At 40.2% G+C, this 20,219-nt stretch overlaps 1 protein-coding gene across 4 annotated transcripts in view; it reads right to left on the reverse strand.

The window, feature by feature from the left end:
* LOC145344979 (intersectin-2-like) overlaps positions 1 to 20,219 on the reverse strand; it is a 213,215-nt gene that overhangs the window by 79,130 nt on the left and 113,866 nt on the right. For all 4 annotated transcript variants that reach the window (XM_080192400.1, XM_080192401.1, XM_080192399.1 and 1 more), the window contains exons 8-16: positions 18,418 to 18,554; positions 17,754 to 17,817; positions 15,891 to 16,028; positions 14,413 to 14,504; positions 9,981 to 10,243; positions 8,919 to 9,068; positions 5,796 to 5,936; positions 3,944 to 4,031; positions 2,346 to 2,485 (exon numbers count right to left, since the gene is read on the reverse strand). In XM_080192400.1, the coding sequence (XP_080048526.1) occupies positions 2,346 to 2,485; positions 3,944 to 4,031; positions 5,796 to 5,936; positions 8,919 to 9,068; positions 9,981 to 10,243; positions 14,413 to 14,504; positions 15,891 to 16,028; positions 17,754 to 17,817; positions 18,418 to 18,554 (1,213 nt within the window). The remainder of the gene's footprint in view (positions 1 to 2,345; positions 2,486 to 3,943; positions 4,032 to 5,795; positions 5,937 to 8,918; positions 9,069 to 9,980; positions 10,244 to 14,412; positions 14,505 to 15,890; positions 16,029 to 17,753; positions 17,818 to 18,417; positions 18,555 to 20,219) is intronic.

The following is a 20,219-nucleotide window of genomic DNA, read 5'->3' on the forward strand; positions in this document are numbered from 1 at the left end:
TACCAGAGTTGAGGGGGTTGAGCTATGAGGAGAGGCTGAATAAACTGGGCTTGTACTCGTTAGAGTTTAGAAGAATGAAGGGAGATCTCACTGAGACGTATAAGATGATGAATGGGATGGATAGGATAGAGGTGGAGAGACTCTTCCCGCTCAAAAAAGACAGTAGGACTAGGGGGCACAGCCTCAAGATAAAAGGGGGGCGGTTTAGAACGGAGTTGAGGAGGAACTTCTTCACTCAAAGGGTGGTGAATCTCTGGAATTCTCTGCCCGTTGAAGTGGTGGAGGCTGCCTCGCTAAATATTTTTAAGACGCGGGTTGATGGGTTTTTGATAAGAGAGGGGATTAAGGGTTATGGGGAGAAAGCGGGAAAGTGGAACTGAGCAGCGACAGATCAGCCATGATCTTATTGAATGGCGGGGCAGGCTCGAAGGGCTAGATGGCCTACTCCTGCTCCTATTTCTTATGTTCTTATGTAACTATCTAACATATCAACAGTTAACATAAAGAAAAGGTCAATAAAGCAAAAACGTTCAGGATCTCATCTCAAGGATAAGTGGGCAAAATAGATATTTTTCAAAATTTTAGTAAATGTCACTCTTTGCATGGACAGTTAAAAAATATTGTATTATGGAACACTATCTTCAGGGCAGTTCGGCTGCTAATTGATCTTTTAAAAATATAACAAACATCTTTTAACAATGGTAGTTTTGCCATTTGGAGCTGTGGGGCATGGTTTTGTGGATGCTTCACCCCCTGATGGCATTTCCACAACTGCAGAGTAATCAGGAAAGATATCAAACAGGGACCACATACTTATGGGAAAGGTGAGAAACAAAGTGGGTAATCCCTTTCAAGGTGAAAATTGCAGACTTGCTGACTGAAGCGAAAACTACATCTCCCTGAGACATTCTGAAAGATCTTCCAAATGTCAACTCAAAACAGCCCTGCTGGAGCAAGCAGATTCAAGGCTGAGACAAAAATGCAGAATCGGACAAACATTAAAATATATATCCCATCTCAAATAAAATAGAAGCACTTGTTCAGTTAGCTCAGTAAGCGAAGTGGGAGGGTTCTAACCAGCTAATGAGGTTTTTAAACAGAATACATAAGGCATTGACAGGAATACCAGTAAAGAGTTAAATGATTCTTGAAACAAGTTAATAAGCTAATGAGAGAATAGTTTACACATGTGAATACAGTAAGAGAATTAAACAATTATGATTTTAAAACACACAAACTGATATTTTAAAGTATTTTAAATATTGTATGAATCATTATTCATTTCAGCCAAAAGCAGGTTACTGCAAAGGATGATGGTAACAGCAAATAGTTCAGAGCCAAAGGCCTGGGAACCCTGTAGTTAGCAAAATTCATATCAGAAAGTTTCTTATGCAGGAACACTCATTGCAACATTTATGAATAAGTGTATTCATTGTCTAAACTTAGGATGGAAACGTGCCCAGACGCAGGATCATGTATCTATCCAGTTTGGCAGTGATCTGGTGGGAACATCCACTTTTACCCATGTAGTAGTGTCTAACGTAATCAAGCAACAAGGAAGTGAGTTTAGCCAAGATGGGAATTAGGGTCTGGATTTAATGGACAAATGAGATATTATAATGCAGGATGGTAAAATGCAATTGACTGAGATGAATGTCAGGGATTATCATTGATGTGTGCATACTAAATATAATTGATTTTAAGCTAATGTAAGGTAGGAATGATTGATAAGAAAAACTATAATTGATCTGTTTTTGATTGTATATGTCAGATTCATCAGAGAGATTCCGTCACTCTATCTCAAAGCTACTTTACCCATTTGGTAATCTTCTTGCAGCTGTTTGTTTTTCTCTTAAATAAATATTACATTTTTATACAGAGATATTTGCCTTGTGAGTTTTGTATTGTCCAAAGTTAAGACAATGCCGGTCATTTTGATTTACCCCAAATCAGTAAGTAACTGAATCAGTTACTTACTGTTTTGGGGTAAAATCTTAATTTTAGACAGTACAAAACTCAGGAGTGAAACTGAATCATATAGACCAGCAAAATTCCAGTATCAGTTCCACCTCTGATTAGTCAACTGATCTCAGTTCAGAATACTAAAGTTGGCCTCAGTATCCCTCACCTGGGGAAATAAAAATAAAATCAAGCAAGATTCTAGGTCCTGAATAAAATCCAGTGATCTAAAATTGCACTTACTAGATGAATAAAAGGGGAAATATTTGTTCAAAGTGATTATCCACTTTAAAGGTCCAGAAATGGAATTAAAATTTAGAAAGATTACACGTTTTTTTCCCAGTTTTGAGTCGGATCCCTTGTTAACGACACTGTTTGGATATTACCTGAAGTTGAGTGTTAAAAGCATCCATTTCAGAAAGTTTGTCTGCTGTCTCTTTCTCCAGGTCATTCAGCTGTTGCCGAAGTCGTTCACAAGATTCTTTCCTTTCTGCATGGTTCCGATTCAACACCATGAGACTTGTAGCTAAAGAACACAAACTTTCTTCAATCTAGAGAGCTCAGAGGTACGTAAATCAGTTTTTTTTTCATACAAGAGTAGCCACTGCTGTGCTTAAGGGAGGAGATAATAGCACTGTGGCAATGTCATTTGGACTAGTAATCTAGAGACCCAGGCTAATGATCTAGGGGAATGGGTTCAAATTCCACCTTGGCAGCTGGTTAATAAATCTGGAATTAAAAGCTAGTCTCAGTAAAGGGTGCCATGAAACCATTAGGTTGTCATTAAAAGACATCCGGTTCACTAATGTCCTTAAGGAAAAATAATCTGTTGTTCTGACCTGGTCTACAAGTGACACGAGATCCACACAAAGTGGTTGACTCTTAAATATCCTCTGAAATAGCTGAGCAAGATACTTATTTTTATGAAAACCACTGCAGAAACTTCAGAATAGGATAAAAACTGACTGGCCACTTGGAATTAAATTCTTTACTCAGAGAGTGGTTGGGGTGTGAAATGCACTGCCTGCTGTGATAGTGGAGTCAGACACTTTAGGAACTTTCAAGTGGTTATTGGATAGGCACATGGAGCACACTAGAACGATCGGAAGTGGGATAGCTTGATCTTGGGTTCAGACACAGCTCGGCACAACATTGAGGGCCGTTCTATGTTCTAAATGAAATGAAAATGAATCCTCAACACAAGTCTTGGGCAAGGAAATGTCCTGCTGATTCACATTTACCACCCTTCTTCAGTTGCTATGCTCCTCCAGGTTGAACAACATTTGAAAGAAGCACAGTGGGTACAGAATGTAATCTGGACTTAAATGTCCATTGTCAAGAGTAGCACCATTGCTGACTGAGCTGCACAAGTCCAGAGTGTCACATCTGCCAGACTGGACCTGTGACAGATGGTGAGAAAATCAACAAAAGGGGAAAACTTTCTTGGCCTTGCCTCACTCATCTACCAATTGCAGAAGGATCTGTCCATGACAGTATCTGAACTGACAAGGTCCTTCACACTGAGGATACTGTGCATCGTATGGGCACTACCATTCTGCTAAATAGAACAGATTCAGACAAATCTAGCAGCTCAAAACTGGACATCCACAAAGTGGTTTGGGCCATCAACAGAAGCAGAATTCAATTATAATCTGTAAACTCATGCCCTGGCATAACCCTATCACTTTGTTGATGATCAGGAGCAGTCTGATGGATTGGTAATTGGGCAGGTTGGATTTGTCCTGCTTTTTCTGGAAAGGGCAAACCTAGGCAGTCTTACACATTGCTGGGTAGATGCAAGTGTTGAAGCTGCATTGGAACAGCTTGAATAAGGGCGCAGCCTGGTTGTGGAGCACGTCAGTACTATTGCTGGAATAACCTTTGGAGTGTCAATATCTAATTGTGGCTCCATTTTGTCCATACACAAATGAAAAATGAAGTACAAGGGGAATAAATAAGCTTTTAGAGAATGCAGCATACTCACTATGGACAGAATTGGGCTGAAGGTGTTTTATTTGGTCATCCAGTGCTTGCTTTTCAGGAATTAACTGAGTCAGCATATTCTGAAGCTCCTGGAAGAACACAAGTAGAGGAACAGGTTTTAGCTGGGTTCTAAAAAAAACTTTAGCAAATCAACACTAAAATTAAACACAAAGATAAAAGGCTGCCGTATGGGCAGTTGGGCTCAGCTCCAGCTAATTGCCTGATGCAGATCTGAGTGGCTTCCCACTTCACCTACAATCATTCTCCCTGATTCATTCCTGTTCCATCTATCTCCACACTTCTAATGAATTCCAATGTTGACATCAACAGTTTAGTTGGCCTTGATATTAACTCCATCCTCACAATGGGCAAGAAAGTCCAGAAAAAGTGAAATTCATGGAACTTGGCCCCACACACTGCAGCCACTTTTATGCCATGGGTATCAGGGTTTCCAATTCCCTGCCACGAGGTGATGAAATATTTATTGACATATTTAAATTGGGCTCATATAGTGCAATTGGGTGTCGAATTCAAATGAACTGATGCTGTAAAATTGGCCCTCGCAAATCAATATACTATCCCTCAGTAAAATCAAAGCAACATACTGTGGATGCTGGAAATCTGAAATAAAAACAGAAAATGCTGGAAAAACTCAGCAGTTCTGGCAGCATCTGAGGAGGGAGAGAGAACCAGTGTTAACACTTCATAATCCATATTATTCTTCTTCAGAGCTAAAGAGATAAAAACGTAATGGATTTTATGCTGTGATGGGGACATGGAGTTAGTAGAGCAAAATAGGTTATAGGTGGGTAGGAACTCAGGAGAGATTTTACAAAGAGGTCTTGAACCCAATACAAAGAAATCATCATCATAGAAATCATAGAACCCTACAGTGCAGAAAGAGGCCCTTCGGCCCATCAAGTCCGCAACAACCACAATCCCATCCAGGCCCTACCCTCATATCCCTACAATATTTTACCCCCTAATCCCTCTAACCTAAGCATTTTAGGATACTAAGGGGCAATTTTAGCATGGCCAATGAACCTAACCCACACATCTTTAGACTGTGGGAGGAAACCTGAGCACCCAGAGGAAACTTGCGCAGACACGAGGAGAATGTGCAAACTCCACACAGACAGTGACCCGAGCCGGGAATCAAACCCAGGTCCTTGGAGCTGTGAAGCAGCAGTGCTACCCACTGTGCTACCATGCCTCTCCAAGGTACCATTAATGGTGGTGTTAAAGACTAAAGAAAGTGCCAATCGTGGCATAAAGACAAGGTAACTAGACCTGGAAAAATTTATCGATTTTGCTTCCAATTTTCACCCCTCCCTTACCTCAATGTGGTCCTTCTGGAGATTAAGGCAGGAAAGTGGAGCGGGGAATTATCATATCAAATCAGTTATGATCTCATTGAATGGCGGAGCAGAATGAATGGGCCAAGTAGCCTATTCTGCTCCTGCGTCTCATAGTTTCTTCAGCAGTATAAAGTCCATCACGTTTCCATTTTGTTCAGAAGTGAAATCGTACAGATTTTTAATTTTTAAAATTAACTCTGTTTCTCTCATCCCAGTTGTTGCCAGATCTGTTGAGGTTTTTCTGTTTTTGCTACCATTTAGTAGTATACTGACAGAAACACCTATGATACTGTGTCACTGTGCCTCCCTTTAATCTGTGTTAAAATAGTGCAAACTGAAATCAGTCTGTCCTATCTTGGAAGTTATTCCAATATAAAAGATTTGAAATTGTTACCCTTATTCAAGAAATTGTTTAGATTTGACTAAACATGGTGCTTTGACAATATATTTGTCAAATAGAGGCGAGTCAAGCTAGAAAAGAAATAAAGCACCCACCTGGAGCTGTTGCTGTAAATGGTTCACCTCTACTCGCCTCTGATCATGTTTCTTGTTTACGAGATTCAATTCATTTTTTTGAACTTCCTTTCTGCTTTGTACTTCTTGCACTCTGCTTGTCACATTTTGCTGCTTCTCAGTCTGACAGAGATTAGAGTTATGGTTACATTTGGGAGAAAAAATTGAAAACATTAACTGCACTGAGCTAACGAAAAAGTACAATGGCACCACATCTATGTGGACCAGGTGGACAGATACAGATAATTTTTGAAAATGAAGCACTGCACCACATTGCCATAATGTTACACAGTAATAATCAAAAGATGTACATAACTGATTTTCTAAGTTTAGTTCCTTTGGTGGAATATCCTGCTCTATCTACCCACAAGTTTGTTAATCTTGGTGGGAGCTACGCCAAGGGAAATCTTATTTATTCAATGGTGTGCTGCGGTTTTGCACTTCCAGCTCCCAATGCATTGTAGTAGATGTTCTCATAAAAATGGTCCCATCAGGTGCAATAAAAAGTCTTACAGACCCATGCATTTATTTTTAGATAGTTAACTCAAAGAAGATTTAAAAATATTCCTTGCCTTAAGAAAGCACCTAATTTTATACAGTATTCTGACTAAATTGACAGGGATTATCTATGCACAGTCAATGTCAGCAAAATCTGTAAATACTATAGCTTTCAGATGTCTGATCTTCTCTAGAAACACAGAGGCCATGCATTTTAAACAGTGCTTTAAGCAAATTAATTTTGAATGGAGAATTATATGATAAACTTTAAAAGTTTAAAGTTTATTTATTCGTGTCACAAGTAGGCTTACATTAACACTGCAATGAAGTTACTATGAAATTTCCCTAGTCACCACACTCCGACGCCTGTTCCAGTACACTGAGGGAGAATTTAGCATGACAAATGACCTAACCAGCACGTCTTTTGGATTATGAGAGGAAACTGGAGCACTCGAAGGAAACCCGCGCAGACATGGAGAGAATGCGCAGACTCCGCATAGACAGTGACCAAATTCAGGAATCGAGCCCAGGTCCCTGGTGCTGTGAGGCGACAGTGCTAACCACTGTGCCACTGTAAAAAAGATTGTCATTAAAATTTCATGGACCCACAACAATGTTGCATTCAATTTTATCAATTTGTTATTTTTCAGATAAAAACAAGTCTGGATGAACTAGATAGGATCACAATTGAATCTAATAAGCATTCATTTTTCAGCACAGCTTCAATCAATAGCCAGTGAACTGGTCAATATTTTTCAAAATGCTGTGAGAATTTTAAAACTACATTCTCAAAATATCTTTGTTCTAAAAATGCTGAGAATTAATTAATTACTACGCACACAAAGTTGTCTTTAGGAAACTAGACTAACTGAAAATGTACAATGAACTCTGGCTGTGTTTTAAGGCAACTGCTTGCTTTGTTATTTTTAAATATTGTACATCAATGATGAGAAGACGGTGCAGCTTTCCTTTCAATGTGCTCATTTTATTAGTTCAAATTCACATTTTATACATTCAAATATAGAAAACTGCAATTCAAATAGGGAGCTGTAATTGTGTTTGCATGTGTGGTTGAAAAATTATCTAGTGAAGATGTTGAGAGTGTGGTTACCAAATATCAAGTCAATGACAGAATTTTACTTCTGTTAAAATTTGTTCCAATGGGTATGATAGGTTGGATGAAAGGGGACAAGTCAGAAGATATTATAATCTAGAATGAATCAGATTTTCCTGATATTGAGTCCAGGTGCTCTCGATCTCATCAGCACATTTAATACAGTATTTGAAACATAGGGGGTGATTCTCCTAAAAGTGCTGAATTGGTGGGAAAACTATTCCAGATCACGACTGCTTTGTCAGTGCAGCTTCTCACCCAAATCTCCCCCGAATCTCCCCACTCTATGCACTGCAGAGATCCCAATCGTGAATCTCATTAAAAACATGGGGGCGGGGTCTATTCACGAGTTTGACAGCTCTGGAACTCTGCGCATGTGCAGTGGTCCTGATCTGACAGAATCCCCAGCTTGGCCCACAATGCTAGGACCCCCAGACTGCTACCCCTCCAGCCCCTTCATAGCCTGATCGCGGCCACCTTAACAATTCCATTGCCAGCCCTGACACCCCACCCCCACCCCCCCACAAGATGTCCAGCCCAGCCCACTCCACTCCCCCCACCCCCCCAACAGTGGCGACTCCCAGTAGACTACCTGCCAGCCCAGACCAATCCCAATGCAGAATAGCAGCAGGACCCCCTACCGCCACCAATCGCCCCTAAGGTCTGCCCGCAATAGGCCCTGCCCCTTGGTACTGCCCAATAACCGATGGGCAGTACCAAGGTATCCCATGGGCATGGACACTTTGTCCCTTGGACAGTGCTGGGGGCAGAGGCTGGCACTGCCATGGTGTCCACACCCAGGGACACCACCCTAGAGGAACCCAACTGGCCCCCCTTCATTCTAGTCTCCTGCTTGTTCCCTGAATGTGGGGAGCTACTCTAAACTACACCAGAATGAACTACTCCTGGCAAGGTGGGAGATGCTATTGGGCCCAGCAAGTTTCGTGCCAGGCCAGATAATCACATGCAAAATATATTTAAAATGCATTTAAAAAATATTCAAATTACTTACCTGTCTTCCTGCCGGTTTCCAGCACAGTCTCAACTGCGACTGTTCTCCGGTTCTGGGAGATGCACATGCATTCCCGGTGCATGCGTGAATCCTGTAAAATGGCCGACACGCGATTCTCCGGACCGCACCCGCCAGAAAAGTTGCAGGTCACGATGGGAGAATCGGGCCCATAGAAACTAGAAGCAGAAGTAGGCCATTTGGCGCTTCGGGACTACCATGTCATTCATTTTGATCATGGCTGATCGTCAAATTCAATATCCTGATCCCCCTTCCCCCCCATATCACTTTAGCCCCAAGAACTATATCTAAATTCTTCTTGAAATCAGACATTTTGGCTTCAACGTGAAGAAGTGAGGAACAGGTGCCTGTAAAAGAATTTTAATGATTTTGCATCTATGATCTCAACATTAATTAATTAGAACAAAAACAGATTCCACATGAAGTGTGAATCATGCTTGTCAGGTTCTGCACTTCTACTTACTAATGCCTCCAGTTCAAGTTCCAGACTTTTCTTTTTGGCTTTTAACTGAACAATCTCATCTTGTTCCCGGTTTCGTTGGTTGAGGAGTTCTTGTCGTCGGATCCGCTCCCACTCAAGCTGACGCTGACGTTCAAGTTCCTGCTTAGCTGCCTAAATGTGCACAACAAATGCAACTGTTGTTAGAGAACACTGGTTTGCTAAAATAATTCAAATTTACAATTCTAAATTGGGAACAAGAGAATGCTCAGTAAGCTGCCAAACAAAAAAAAAATGTTTTTTTAATCATTAAAAAATTGAATTTAAAAATATGTCAAATTAGTTTATTATTGGCATTACCTGAGATAACAATTCACAAGTCTCATTGCCAGTGAATATATGCTGCCAGATTGAAACTGTTTCTGTTACATTAGGTGTTATTAAATGCAGAATGCGGTGTTATTAAATGCAGAATGCAAACATTTATGCTTCACACCAGTTCTGTACAATACAACTCTCCTAATTTACACAAGTTATCAGAACTCTATGAAGTAAAGCCCAATTTTACTATCTAATGCTCAACTATCTCGAGGAAATTCCACACAAATACCACTTACATATTTGTGCATGTATAAAGGAAGCAGTTTTGGATTTTGAGAGTGGTAATAAAACCATTATGTGAATGGAGCACACAACTTCTGGCTGTAATGAGTTATTAAGCCACAGTTCACTTGGAGTTTACTTTCTTAAGTTGTACATCTTAAACATATAGGGTCAGATCTAGAATCAAATCTTTTGATTTATTTTTCCTCCATGTTAAATATCCCAGCAACCTCTGCCAATATTGAATAAAATAGCAGTCTGGAGCGACTGTTCAAAAATCCAATCACACTCTCCCCACGGCCATGACATGAAGTCATGAACTTTACAATCATACAGTTGCAATCTGACTTCAGAGCACAGCAAATTGAAGTTGAGGAGTTTAGCCAATTCTTTCAAAATAAGGTAAGATTCAGATTCTTCCACCTTATACTTACAGAATCTAGAAAACACACTATTTCCAGTTTTAAAATCTTGATTACAAACCTCTCGTTTTTCGATTTCTTTCCTTCTTTGCTCTTCCTTTTGTCTTTCCAACTCGCGTTGCTTCTCCAGCCGTTTTTCCAAATCAAGCTGCCTTTTCCGTTCCTGTTCTTGCAGCTCACGCTCCTTTCTCTCCTGCTCCTCCCTTGCCCGCTGTGCTCTGCGATCAGCCTCCCGTTGTTGCTGTTCCAGAAGGGTCTGACGCCTTCGCTCCAGCTCTGCATTCCCTTTTTCATAGTTTGCTTTTCTTTTATCCTCAAAAGTGACTGTGAAAAAATGAAGTACAGGTAAAACTTCATGCACCAGCAGTGAAAACCTAATAGGGCTCTACTTGCAAATCCTTCCATTTGGACCTTCGCTAGCTTATTTTTGACTACTTGTTAAAGTTTATTTATTCGCGTCACACGTAGGCTTACAGTAACACTGCAATGAAGTTACTGTGAAAATCCCCTAATGGCCACACTCAGCACCTGTTTGGGTTCACTGAGAGAGAATTCAGCAAGGCTAATGCACCTAACCAGCACGTCTTTTGGACTGAGGGAGAAAACCAGATCACCCAGAGGAAACACACGCAGACACAGGGAGAACATGCAGACTCTGCAGTGACCCCTAGCCAGGATTCAAACCCAGGTCTCTGGCACTGTGAGGCAGCACTGCTAGCCACTGTGCCACCATGCTGCTCCATGCTTGCTGTTTTTGTCTGCGCATTAACAACATTATGCCTTTACATAGTTAAGTTAATTAAAAGCTATCTATATTGAAACGGCCATCTATTTTTTGATTCAAAGTTTTTTTTCAACAAATGGTAGGAGTTGAAGACACTGATGTTTGTTACATGAAACATATCCCAATGTGATCCGAACAAGGTCAAAAAATTACCTTCCAATCCCACTCATTTTAAAAAACAGGCAACATTTTGTGTTGAACTAGATTATAAAAATTAGCCAATATTCTTCTAACATCAGATGTTTTAGCACTCAAAGATCTACAAGATAAATGGGCAGACTTTTGTGTGTAAAATGCTTTTACTAGAAAAATTATATTAGGAGATCACCCAGAGTAGGTAATCTTCATATTAGATATCACACATACAGGGAAACTAAGAGAATGAGCTCTGAAATGCAGTTAACACCTGTCAATAGGTTGTACTCTTTCAATTATATTATCTTGTGCAGATCTCAATGCAATCAGCAATGCTTAGAAGACAAGCATAATTTAATATTTAAGAAAATGCTATTTGGTTTATCAATTCGGACTTGCTTTAGTGATGCCCAGGTAGCAACTGTATAACATGTGAAATGACTCAAACTATCCTCTGCAGTTAGTGCCAGCAACTGACTAACAACTTAGATATACTCAAGTAGGCAAACTGACAACACTGCAAGAAAGGTGAAATTCTGTCATCCAAACTGCCAGTTTCCTAGTAATTGTTATAATGCACAGATACAGAAACAAGTGTATCATTGACTTCTTCACATTTTATCAATAAAAAGAAACAGGAACTAACAGAAAGCCCTGACTTTTTTGTTCTAGTAACGTTTTTGGACATATTCACTGCTCACAAAATGGGAAGTACGCCAAATCTGCGACATACAAACAAGACTGACATTATTTTATCCCTGCCAGTTGTACATTTATTGGTTATAGATCACTCCAATCAATGGACAGAATGGAGTGAATGAAAAACTTAAGTAAAGTTACATTAAATAATATGTATTGCCATATAACGATTAGACAATCAACTGGCTGCCAAACTGGAAACAGAACTATGCTCTGTCCAAAGCAACAAATTAAAAAGAGTGTGTAGGCATGCCACACAAAACCTTAACAGAATATGGTTCACAGAATTGTTATGGTGCAGGTGGTGGCCATTCAGCCCATTATGTCAGCACGGCTCTCCAAAAAAGCATTTTGACTTTGTGCCATTTTCCTGCCTTTTCTCCAACCCTTGCACATTATTCATATTCAAATAATCATCCAATGTCCTCTTAAAGACCTCATTTAAATTTGCCTCCACCACATTTCCAGGCAGTGTATTCCAGATTCGAACCACTCACTATGTGAAAAACTTATTCTCACATAATTTTTGTTTCTTTTGCAAATCATTTAAATCTTCTGATACTTTTACGATCTGCTACAGTTTCTCCCTTTCTACTGTATCCAAAGAAACCCCCTTGATTGACACACCGCACATCATCCACAAACATTAACTCCCTCCATCACTGATGCACAGTAGCAGCAGTGTGTACCATCTACAAGATGCATGCAGGCACATGGATATGTCATGGTAAATATGGGGGGTTGTGGGATTAGGACAGAGGGGAGGGATGCTCTTTTGGAGAGCTCGTGCAGATTCAATGGACCAACTGGCCTTTTTGTGCACTGTAGCAATTCTATGGTTCTAAGTCAGCAAGGCTCCTTAGATAGCATTTGCAAACCCCTGATCACTCCCATCAAAATAAACAAGGGCAGCAGATACGTGGGAACATCATCAACTGGAAGTTTCCCTCCATTCTGACTTGGAAATGTATCGCATTCTTTCACTGTCACTGGGCCAAAATCCTGGCACTCGCTCCCTAACATGTGGGAGTAGCTATCTCACATGGACTGCAGCAGTTCAAGAAAACAGCTCACCACCACTTTCTCAAGGTCAATTAGAAATGGCAATAAAACTGAAGTAGTCAGTGGAGCCTACTTCCCTTTAATGTTTTTTTTTAATCTAGTTCCCTCATGATTTTAAACATCTCTATCAAACCTCCTCGCCAATCTAATTCATAACTGACGTTTTTCATCCTTGGAACCATTCTTGTAAACACCTTCTCTCTCCAATATAATAAGAACATAAGAAATAGGAGCAGGAGTAGGCCATCTAGCCCTTCGAGCCTGCCCCGCCATTCAATAAGATCATGGCTGATCTGTCGTGGCTCAGTTCCACATTCCCGCCCTCTCCCCATAACCCTTAATCCCCTCGCTTATCAAAAACCCATCAACCCGCGTCTTAAAAATATTTAGCGAGGCAGCCTCCACCACCTCAACGGGCAGAGAATTCCAGAGATTCACCACCCTTTGAGTGAAGAAGTTCCTCCTCAACTCCGTTCTAAACCGCACCCCCCTTTATCTTGAGGCTGTGCCCCCTAGTCCTACTGTCCTTTCTGAGCGGGAAGAGTCTCTCCACCTCTATCCTATCCATTCCATTCATCATCTTATATGTCTCAATGAGATCTCCCCTCATTCTTCTAAACTCTAACGAGTACAAGCCTAGTTTATTCAGCCTCTCCTCATAGCTCAACCCCCTCAACTCCGGTATCAGCCTAGTAAACCTCCTCTGCACTCCCTCCAAGCCAAAATATCCTTGTGTAAGTGCGACATCCTTCCTAAAATGTGGCACTCAAAGCTCTAGCAAAGGTCTAACTAGTGTCTTACACAAATCCTTGCTTTTGTACTCTACACCCGTTTAAAAAAGTCCAATATACTATGCTTTATTGACTGCTCTATCCGCCTTTCCTCCCATCTTCAGTGATCTATACATCTGCACATCTAGGTTCCTCTGCTCCTACATTCCTTTAACAATTGTATCCCTTATTTTATACTGTCTCTGTTTTTCCTACCAAAATGCATCACCTCACACTTCTCCACGTTGAACTTCATCTGCCACCTAGTTATCCACTCCACCAATTTGTCCATATCCTTTTGAAGTTCAACACTGTCCTCTTCACAATTTCAGTCTTTCCAAATTTTGTATCATCTGCAAACTTTGAAATTGCCCCTTGCAAACTAAGATCGAGATCATTAACATATATCAGGAAAAGCAAGGGTCCCAATACCAACCCTCTAGGCAACTCCACTGTAAACTTTCTGCAGCCCAAAATATATCCGTTAGTCATTATTCTGCCAATTTTGTATCCACATTGCTATCATCCTTTTCATTCCATGAACTATAAACTTTCTCACAAGTCTGTTGTGCAGTACTGTACTGAATCCCTTTTAAAAGTTTGTGTACACCACATCAACAACATTACTCTCATCAACCTGCTGTTACTTCTACAAAAAGCTGCAACAAGTTACAAGCAAAGGAATTTAGAGTAGAAACCTTTAAATTTTACATCATGCTAATATGTTACTTTTCTATAACTTATATCACAATAATGCTATTTGCTGTGTGTTTGATAGTGTGCATGGGTTGGTGTAATGTGCACTTTAATAAGCAGTCCTTATTATGTTAGCAACCTATGCTGACTATCACAATGCTTGTGGTCTGCACCAAACAAACAGTACTGCATTCTGTAATGATTTGTTCAAGTTTGGATGTGTGTTAGACATTCACTATTAAACTTTTGGACAAGTTGAGAACAGCAATTATAATCTATTCTGTATTTAATACTCCAACATATTCATACTGGAAAGAAATAAGACACATGCAGGTTAGTAGATTTACCAGGTGACTTTTTTTGGGCATCCTGGATTTCCTGTGCTACTTCCTGATACTGAGCTGGGGTTCCATTTATTCCATCGCCCAATTTGCCTGATCTGAAGAGAGAAAAAAAACAGAAGAATTACAATCCTCTCCAAATTTTTATTCATATGGCTATAAGCGCTTTCTGTGTGGTTTCAATGAGTTACCCAGATGATCAACTATGTCACAAATTTCAAGCGGCACACGTAAGCAGAATCATAGAACCCTACAATGCAGAAGTAGACAATTCGGCCCATTGAGTCTGCACTGACCATTATCCTACCCAGACGCTAATCCCGTAACCCCACGTATTTACCTTGCTAATCCCCTGACACTTGGGTCAATTTAGCATGGCCAATCAATCCAACCTGCACATCTTTGGACTGTGGGAGGAAACCAGAACACCCGAAGAAGACCCACGCAGCCACAGGGAGAACAGTGATCTGAGGCCGGAATTGAGCCTGGGTCCCTGGTACCGTGAATCAGCAGCACTAACCATAGCACCACCCCAAAATGTTAGATTCCTTCTATAAAATGGAGTCAGATGCAGTAAGAGTGAAGGAAACCGAGCATCCAGTTTTATAACAGAGTATTACTGGATTCTCTCTGAATAGAAATCACCCATTTTTAACTTCATAATGTTTTAAAAACAGCGAGAATGAACATCAAAACGTGGAAAAGAGAGGTTGCTCGTTCTAAGATCCATTCCTTTATCGGAATTCTGTTCTAAGGTTTTGTTCAGGTTGCTCCTTCTGAAGTTAAAATAGCCAAATCAGCATACCAACAATACAGTAATTTTGCGTCTGCCTTTCAGTATGTGATCTGGAACAGGACAGGATCAATATTGAGCATTTTTCTCTTGTAAATGTAGAGGACAGTAGTATTTGGGATTGTTGTAGGTTTCAGTTGCAGAAGTAACATATTGTACTTGGTATTAGCTTCCTCATCAAATGAGCTGAGCACCAAACTGAAGCCATATATTACTTGTGGTTTGATATTTAAATTATGTACAATCTTCCAAGATACAACATTTTTGTCTTATGGCAGGCTCTAAAGTGCTGAAAAAGTAAGCATCAGGCAGAAGGGGAAATGTTCCCCCAAACATCATTGAAAAATAAATGGAATATTTCCAGCACTCACATCTCCCTTCAACAATACCTAATTTGCAAACCGTGTTGGGCACAAGTTCTTTTCCACAATAAATACTGTTGAACATTTTTGCTGCCTAATCATGTCAAGCCCATGTCCTACCGTATGATATCTAAATCTTTGTCCTTAAATGACAAAGCAGTCAGCTTTTGCCAGGTTTCCAAGGGACTTGTATGATAGTGGATCCTTGGATGAAATCCAGAGGTTGGCTACATTCATAGAGCTCTACTCATTGAAGAAGCATTGAAGAGTATCAAGAGGGATGAAAATAAAATGCATTTCACCATCCTGGACAAAAGAGAGTCACTCACCTGAAAGAGGGGGGTGTCAGTTCTGGGGGAAGTGTGAGAGGAAGAGGTTGACCAGATTTGGCCATTTCGATCAAATGCATTGCTAAAATAAACTCTTCTGCTCTGAGCTTTCCGTCCTGATCAACATCTGCTAGGTTCCTGTAATTCAACAGTATGACAGAAGAAGAAGCTTAATGTATATATTTATGTTGGTTTTCTAAACAAAGTACTTTTTTTAAACATCTGGACATGGTGACTTTAAAGCATAAAGCAAAAAAAACATTTTGTCAAAGATCATAATTTCATGCAACAATTTATTCAAAGGCTGCCAGTTTCACTAGGATCTTTGCAATTCATTCTGGTGGGTAGCGCCCAATCTGGGGTCATTTAAAATATTTTGCAATCTTCTTTAAATGCTTTCAATTTTTCATTCTTCAATTATTTTGAAAGTGATCAAGGTTCAAGGCACCAAGCATTGGCTAGACATCATCATGCAAGCTGGGAAGGCAAATCAGGACTGCTCAAATATACTTCCGGACCACTGGTGAGGCAGTGGCACCAACAAAAGTCTTGGCACTGAAGGGTTCTTGCTTTCCTATTGTACTGCAAAAAAAATGAAAAATGTCTTCATTTTGTTTTGATTTAACTGAAAGCTTTTTAAACCCAACCCTTGTTTAGCTTCCCATTTTCCAAGTGGTCTTTGCCAGCCACAAGTCCCAAACACTACTCTCCATTCTGACTGCAGATTACCATTTGATCCATACACACTATGCTCTAATATTTCTTGTACTATTTTTAGTTATTCAACATTCCACATAGGTGCTGATATCAATGGGAACTACCTCTTCACCTCTGCCTTTGGGTTGCCGGACATCCAATATCCAGTCCTGGATGAACCACAATTTCCTGTGGTTGGTTAAACATTAGTAAGACTAAAGCCATTGTCTTTGGCCCTCCAGCATAAACTTCGTACCCTTGTCAACGATTTCAAGGCTGCCCCCACCCCCCCCACCCCTCCTCCCTCCCTTACTAGTTTCCACCAACACATCTGCAAATCTCTCGGCGGTCTCTCTATCCCACATTAAGCCCCGAGGACTCACCAACTCTGTCCTTGCTAACCTATGTTGACATCTGCCCTTTCTCACCTTCAGCAATTTATAATTCTCATCTTTGTACCTAATTAACTTCAAAGGCTGATTCATCCCTGCATCTATAAGCTCATCAAACTCTGCACCTTCCAGTCCTTTTTTTCTCCAACTTCAGCCTTTTCTGCATTCACCCTCGTCACTCTATGATTGATGACATTCCTTTCAGCTCCAGAATTTCCTCCCTCTCCATAAAACCAACCTCTTTGACCAAGTTTTTGGTTACCTTTACGACAGCTCCTTCTTTGAGTCAAGACCCAATTATGTCTGATTACACCTCTATAAAGTACTTCCAATGTTTTTCTACATTCACAGTGTATATAAATGCAGGCTGTTGTTGGCAGCTGCTTCTTTACTTTCTTTCAAAGGTCTTCTAGAACCGCTCTTCTATCATGTTTTCAACACTAATTCCCATCACCACACTATCCAGCTCATGCTTTCATTCTTGTTAAACACCTTGAAAAGTTCACTTGGCATGAGAAATGCTGCATTATGACTGCCATTTCTTTTTAGTAAGAACACAGCAATTTTTCCTTGTTGCATTTCAATCAGGTTGCAATTTATAATACAGAACATAACAGCTTTTAAAAATCACCAACTGGAAATGTCACACTGTGTTAAATCTTATAACAGTCAACAAACAGTGCCTTGAATTAAATCTGAAAGCCCTTTAATTGGTTAGCTGTACTCTGTGTTCACAGAACTTCTGTAGGGACTGCACAATTACAGCAGAACTCACCATATGGTAGCAAGTTGGTTGTGTGACAAATTGGACTGTAAAAGAGCATTCCTGGCTTGGGGGCCTGAAAACAAAACAAAATCATTAGCAGGCTAGCCAGCATATTGCACTTGCAACAATCCTGCATTCTGTTAATCTTCATCATTTGCCTTGTATAATTTTTACTGTTTCTGATCAAAACATTTCAATTAACACTCTAGTAACCATCGGTGCCAATAAAAAATAGAAGAGAATTTCAACTGTTATTGTCCATTCAGCTTTAGCTTTAATCATCATTTCCAATCACAACTGGACAAAGGTCAAGCAAGTAGGCAGTTGCACCAAGTTCAGGTATTAATGCAGCATCTGATTGCTGGAAAAAAATTACCATGAAGGTTCTGTGAAGTTTCTGGGGCTGTGTTTTAAATATATCCCAAAACAAATGCTCGCTTAACACAAACATTAATACTTTCAACCATGTATATATTCTCATGGAATTAGAATGGATGTCTTCTGTGAGGACATCCTCCTAGAGACAGTTCTTCAGCCAGTATTTCCAAACAAAACCAATGCGATGAGATAGGTGAGCTCCTGAGTGCTGTGGTATGATTACTTAAATCACCAAGTACTAAGTTAGCATCAAAGAAAAAACTTCAACCATCATAAGCACATATACTTTACTGACCTGAGAGATAACCACTCATGGATTTATCAAGGCTATTGAATAATTGTCGATATTTTAGCCTGGTGGGCTGAGGAACTCCCCAGTCAGAGGAACTAACTTTAGGTGAGGCGAGAGAAGTAGAGGATGATGACGAACTGCTGCAAAAAGGAAACAGAAACATGGGAAGCTAAAACTTGGAAATCATTTCAATAACAAAGTTTCAAAGCATTAGTCCTTATGTTATTGATAGGAAGATTAAAACCCCTGCAGTAACTAATGCTAAAAACACAGGCTTGAGTTAAGCAGTTTAATATAGTAAAAAGAGAAAAACAGACACAATGGGCCAAATCTTGTCCACTGCCAGAACGTTGGGGCCAATCTTTGGATGGGAATCTAATTTCCTAACAGGCAGGCTTTTCCAAGGCTCTTTCCCAAGGCAACGGTACTAGAAGGCTACCTCTATGTTCCCTGACCAATTAGGGATTAGGAATGTAATTATAATCATTACGCTCTCCTTTTTTCACTTAATTGAAAATTCTTACAAAAATTAATGGGAGGATATTTAGTATCCAGAATTAATTAACTGATAATGAAATCACACCTCAATCATGTTTTATTAAACAAGCTGTTAAATACCATATGAAATTGGCATTCTTCTATTTTTATTGAAACTGGAATTGTTAACGATCTTTATAAAAATAACACAACCTTCTGTGCTTACTACTTGTACCATCTGGCTTATTCAGTAGGGAAGGGTTGAATGAGAAATTTGCAATAGTTTCAGTTACAGTTTTCATTATAGCCCCTTTTCCAAATCTTTCTAAACATGTTTTCTCATAGAATCATACAGCGCAGGTCTTTCAGCCCATTGAGTCCACAGTGGCACATTAGAAATACCCTGAACTCCCACCTAATCCCATCTGCCAGTGTTGGCCATAGCCCTGAATGTTACAATGTGCCAAGTGTTCATCCAGATACTTTTTAAAGGATGCAAAGGAACCCTCCTCTACCACCCACTAGGTGTGCATTCTAGACCATCACCACCATCTGGGTAAAAAAGGTTTTCTTCACATCCCCCTCAACCTCCTGCCCCTCACCTTGAACTGTGTCCCCTCATGATTGGCCCTTCAACTAAGGGTAACATGTCAGCAGCTCCTGATCCACTTTGTCCATGTCTCTCATAATCATGTACATCTCGATCAGATCATCCCTCAGTCTTCTCTGCCCCAATGAAAACAACCCAAGTTCCCACAACTTTTCTCCATAACTTAAACGTCCTATCACAGGCAACATCTTGGTGAATCTCTCCTGCAGTGCAATCACATCCTTCCAATAATGTGGCAGCCACAACTGCGCACATAGTACTCCCATGTGGGATCTTGTCAAAGATTTTGCTGAAATCCATATAAACTACATTGACTGCACTATCTTCATCTACACATCTGGTCATCCCCTCAAAAAGTTCAATCAAATTTGTTGGGCATGACCTCCCCATCCCTGATCAAGCATTATCTCTCCAAGTGGAGGTAGATGCTCTCGTTCAGAAGTTTCTCTGATAGTTTTCCCACCAATGATTGAGAGATGCACTGCCCTTCTTAAATAACAGTCTCAGAATAACACCCCCCTTCTTAAATAGCAGAACCACATTAGCTGACACCTCCCCCATGGCTCAAGAGGAATTGAAAATTTGGGCCTAAACCCCTGCAATTTCCTCCCTTGACTCCCACAACAGCCTATGGCACAATTCAACTTGTCCTTGCCTATTATTGTAGGCTTAATTCTAAGCCTATCAACTTAGAATTGAGTTCTAATTTGCTCAAAAG

The sequence above is a fragment of the Carcharhinus amblyrhynchos genome, chromosome 7 (genome assembly GCF_965287045.1).
Source record: "Carcharhinus amblyrhynchos chromosome 7, sCarAmb.v2.hapA, whole genome shotgun sequence".
NCBI lineage: Eukaryota > Metazoa > Chordata > Chondrichthyes > Carcharhiniformes > Carcharhinidae > Carcharhinus > Carcharhinus amblyrhynchos.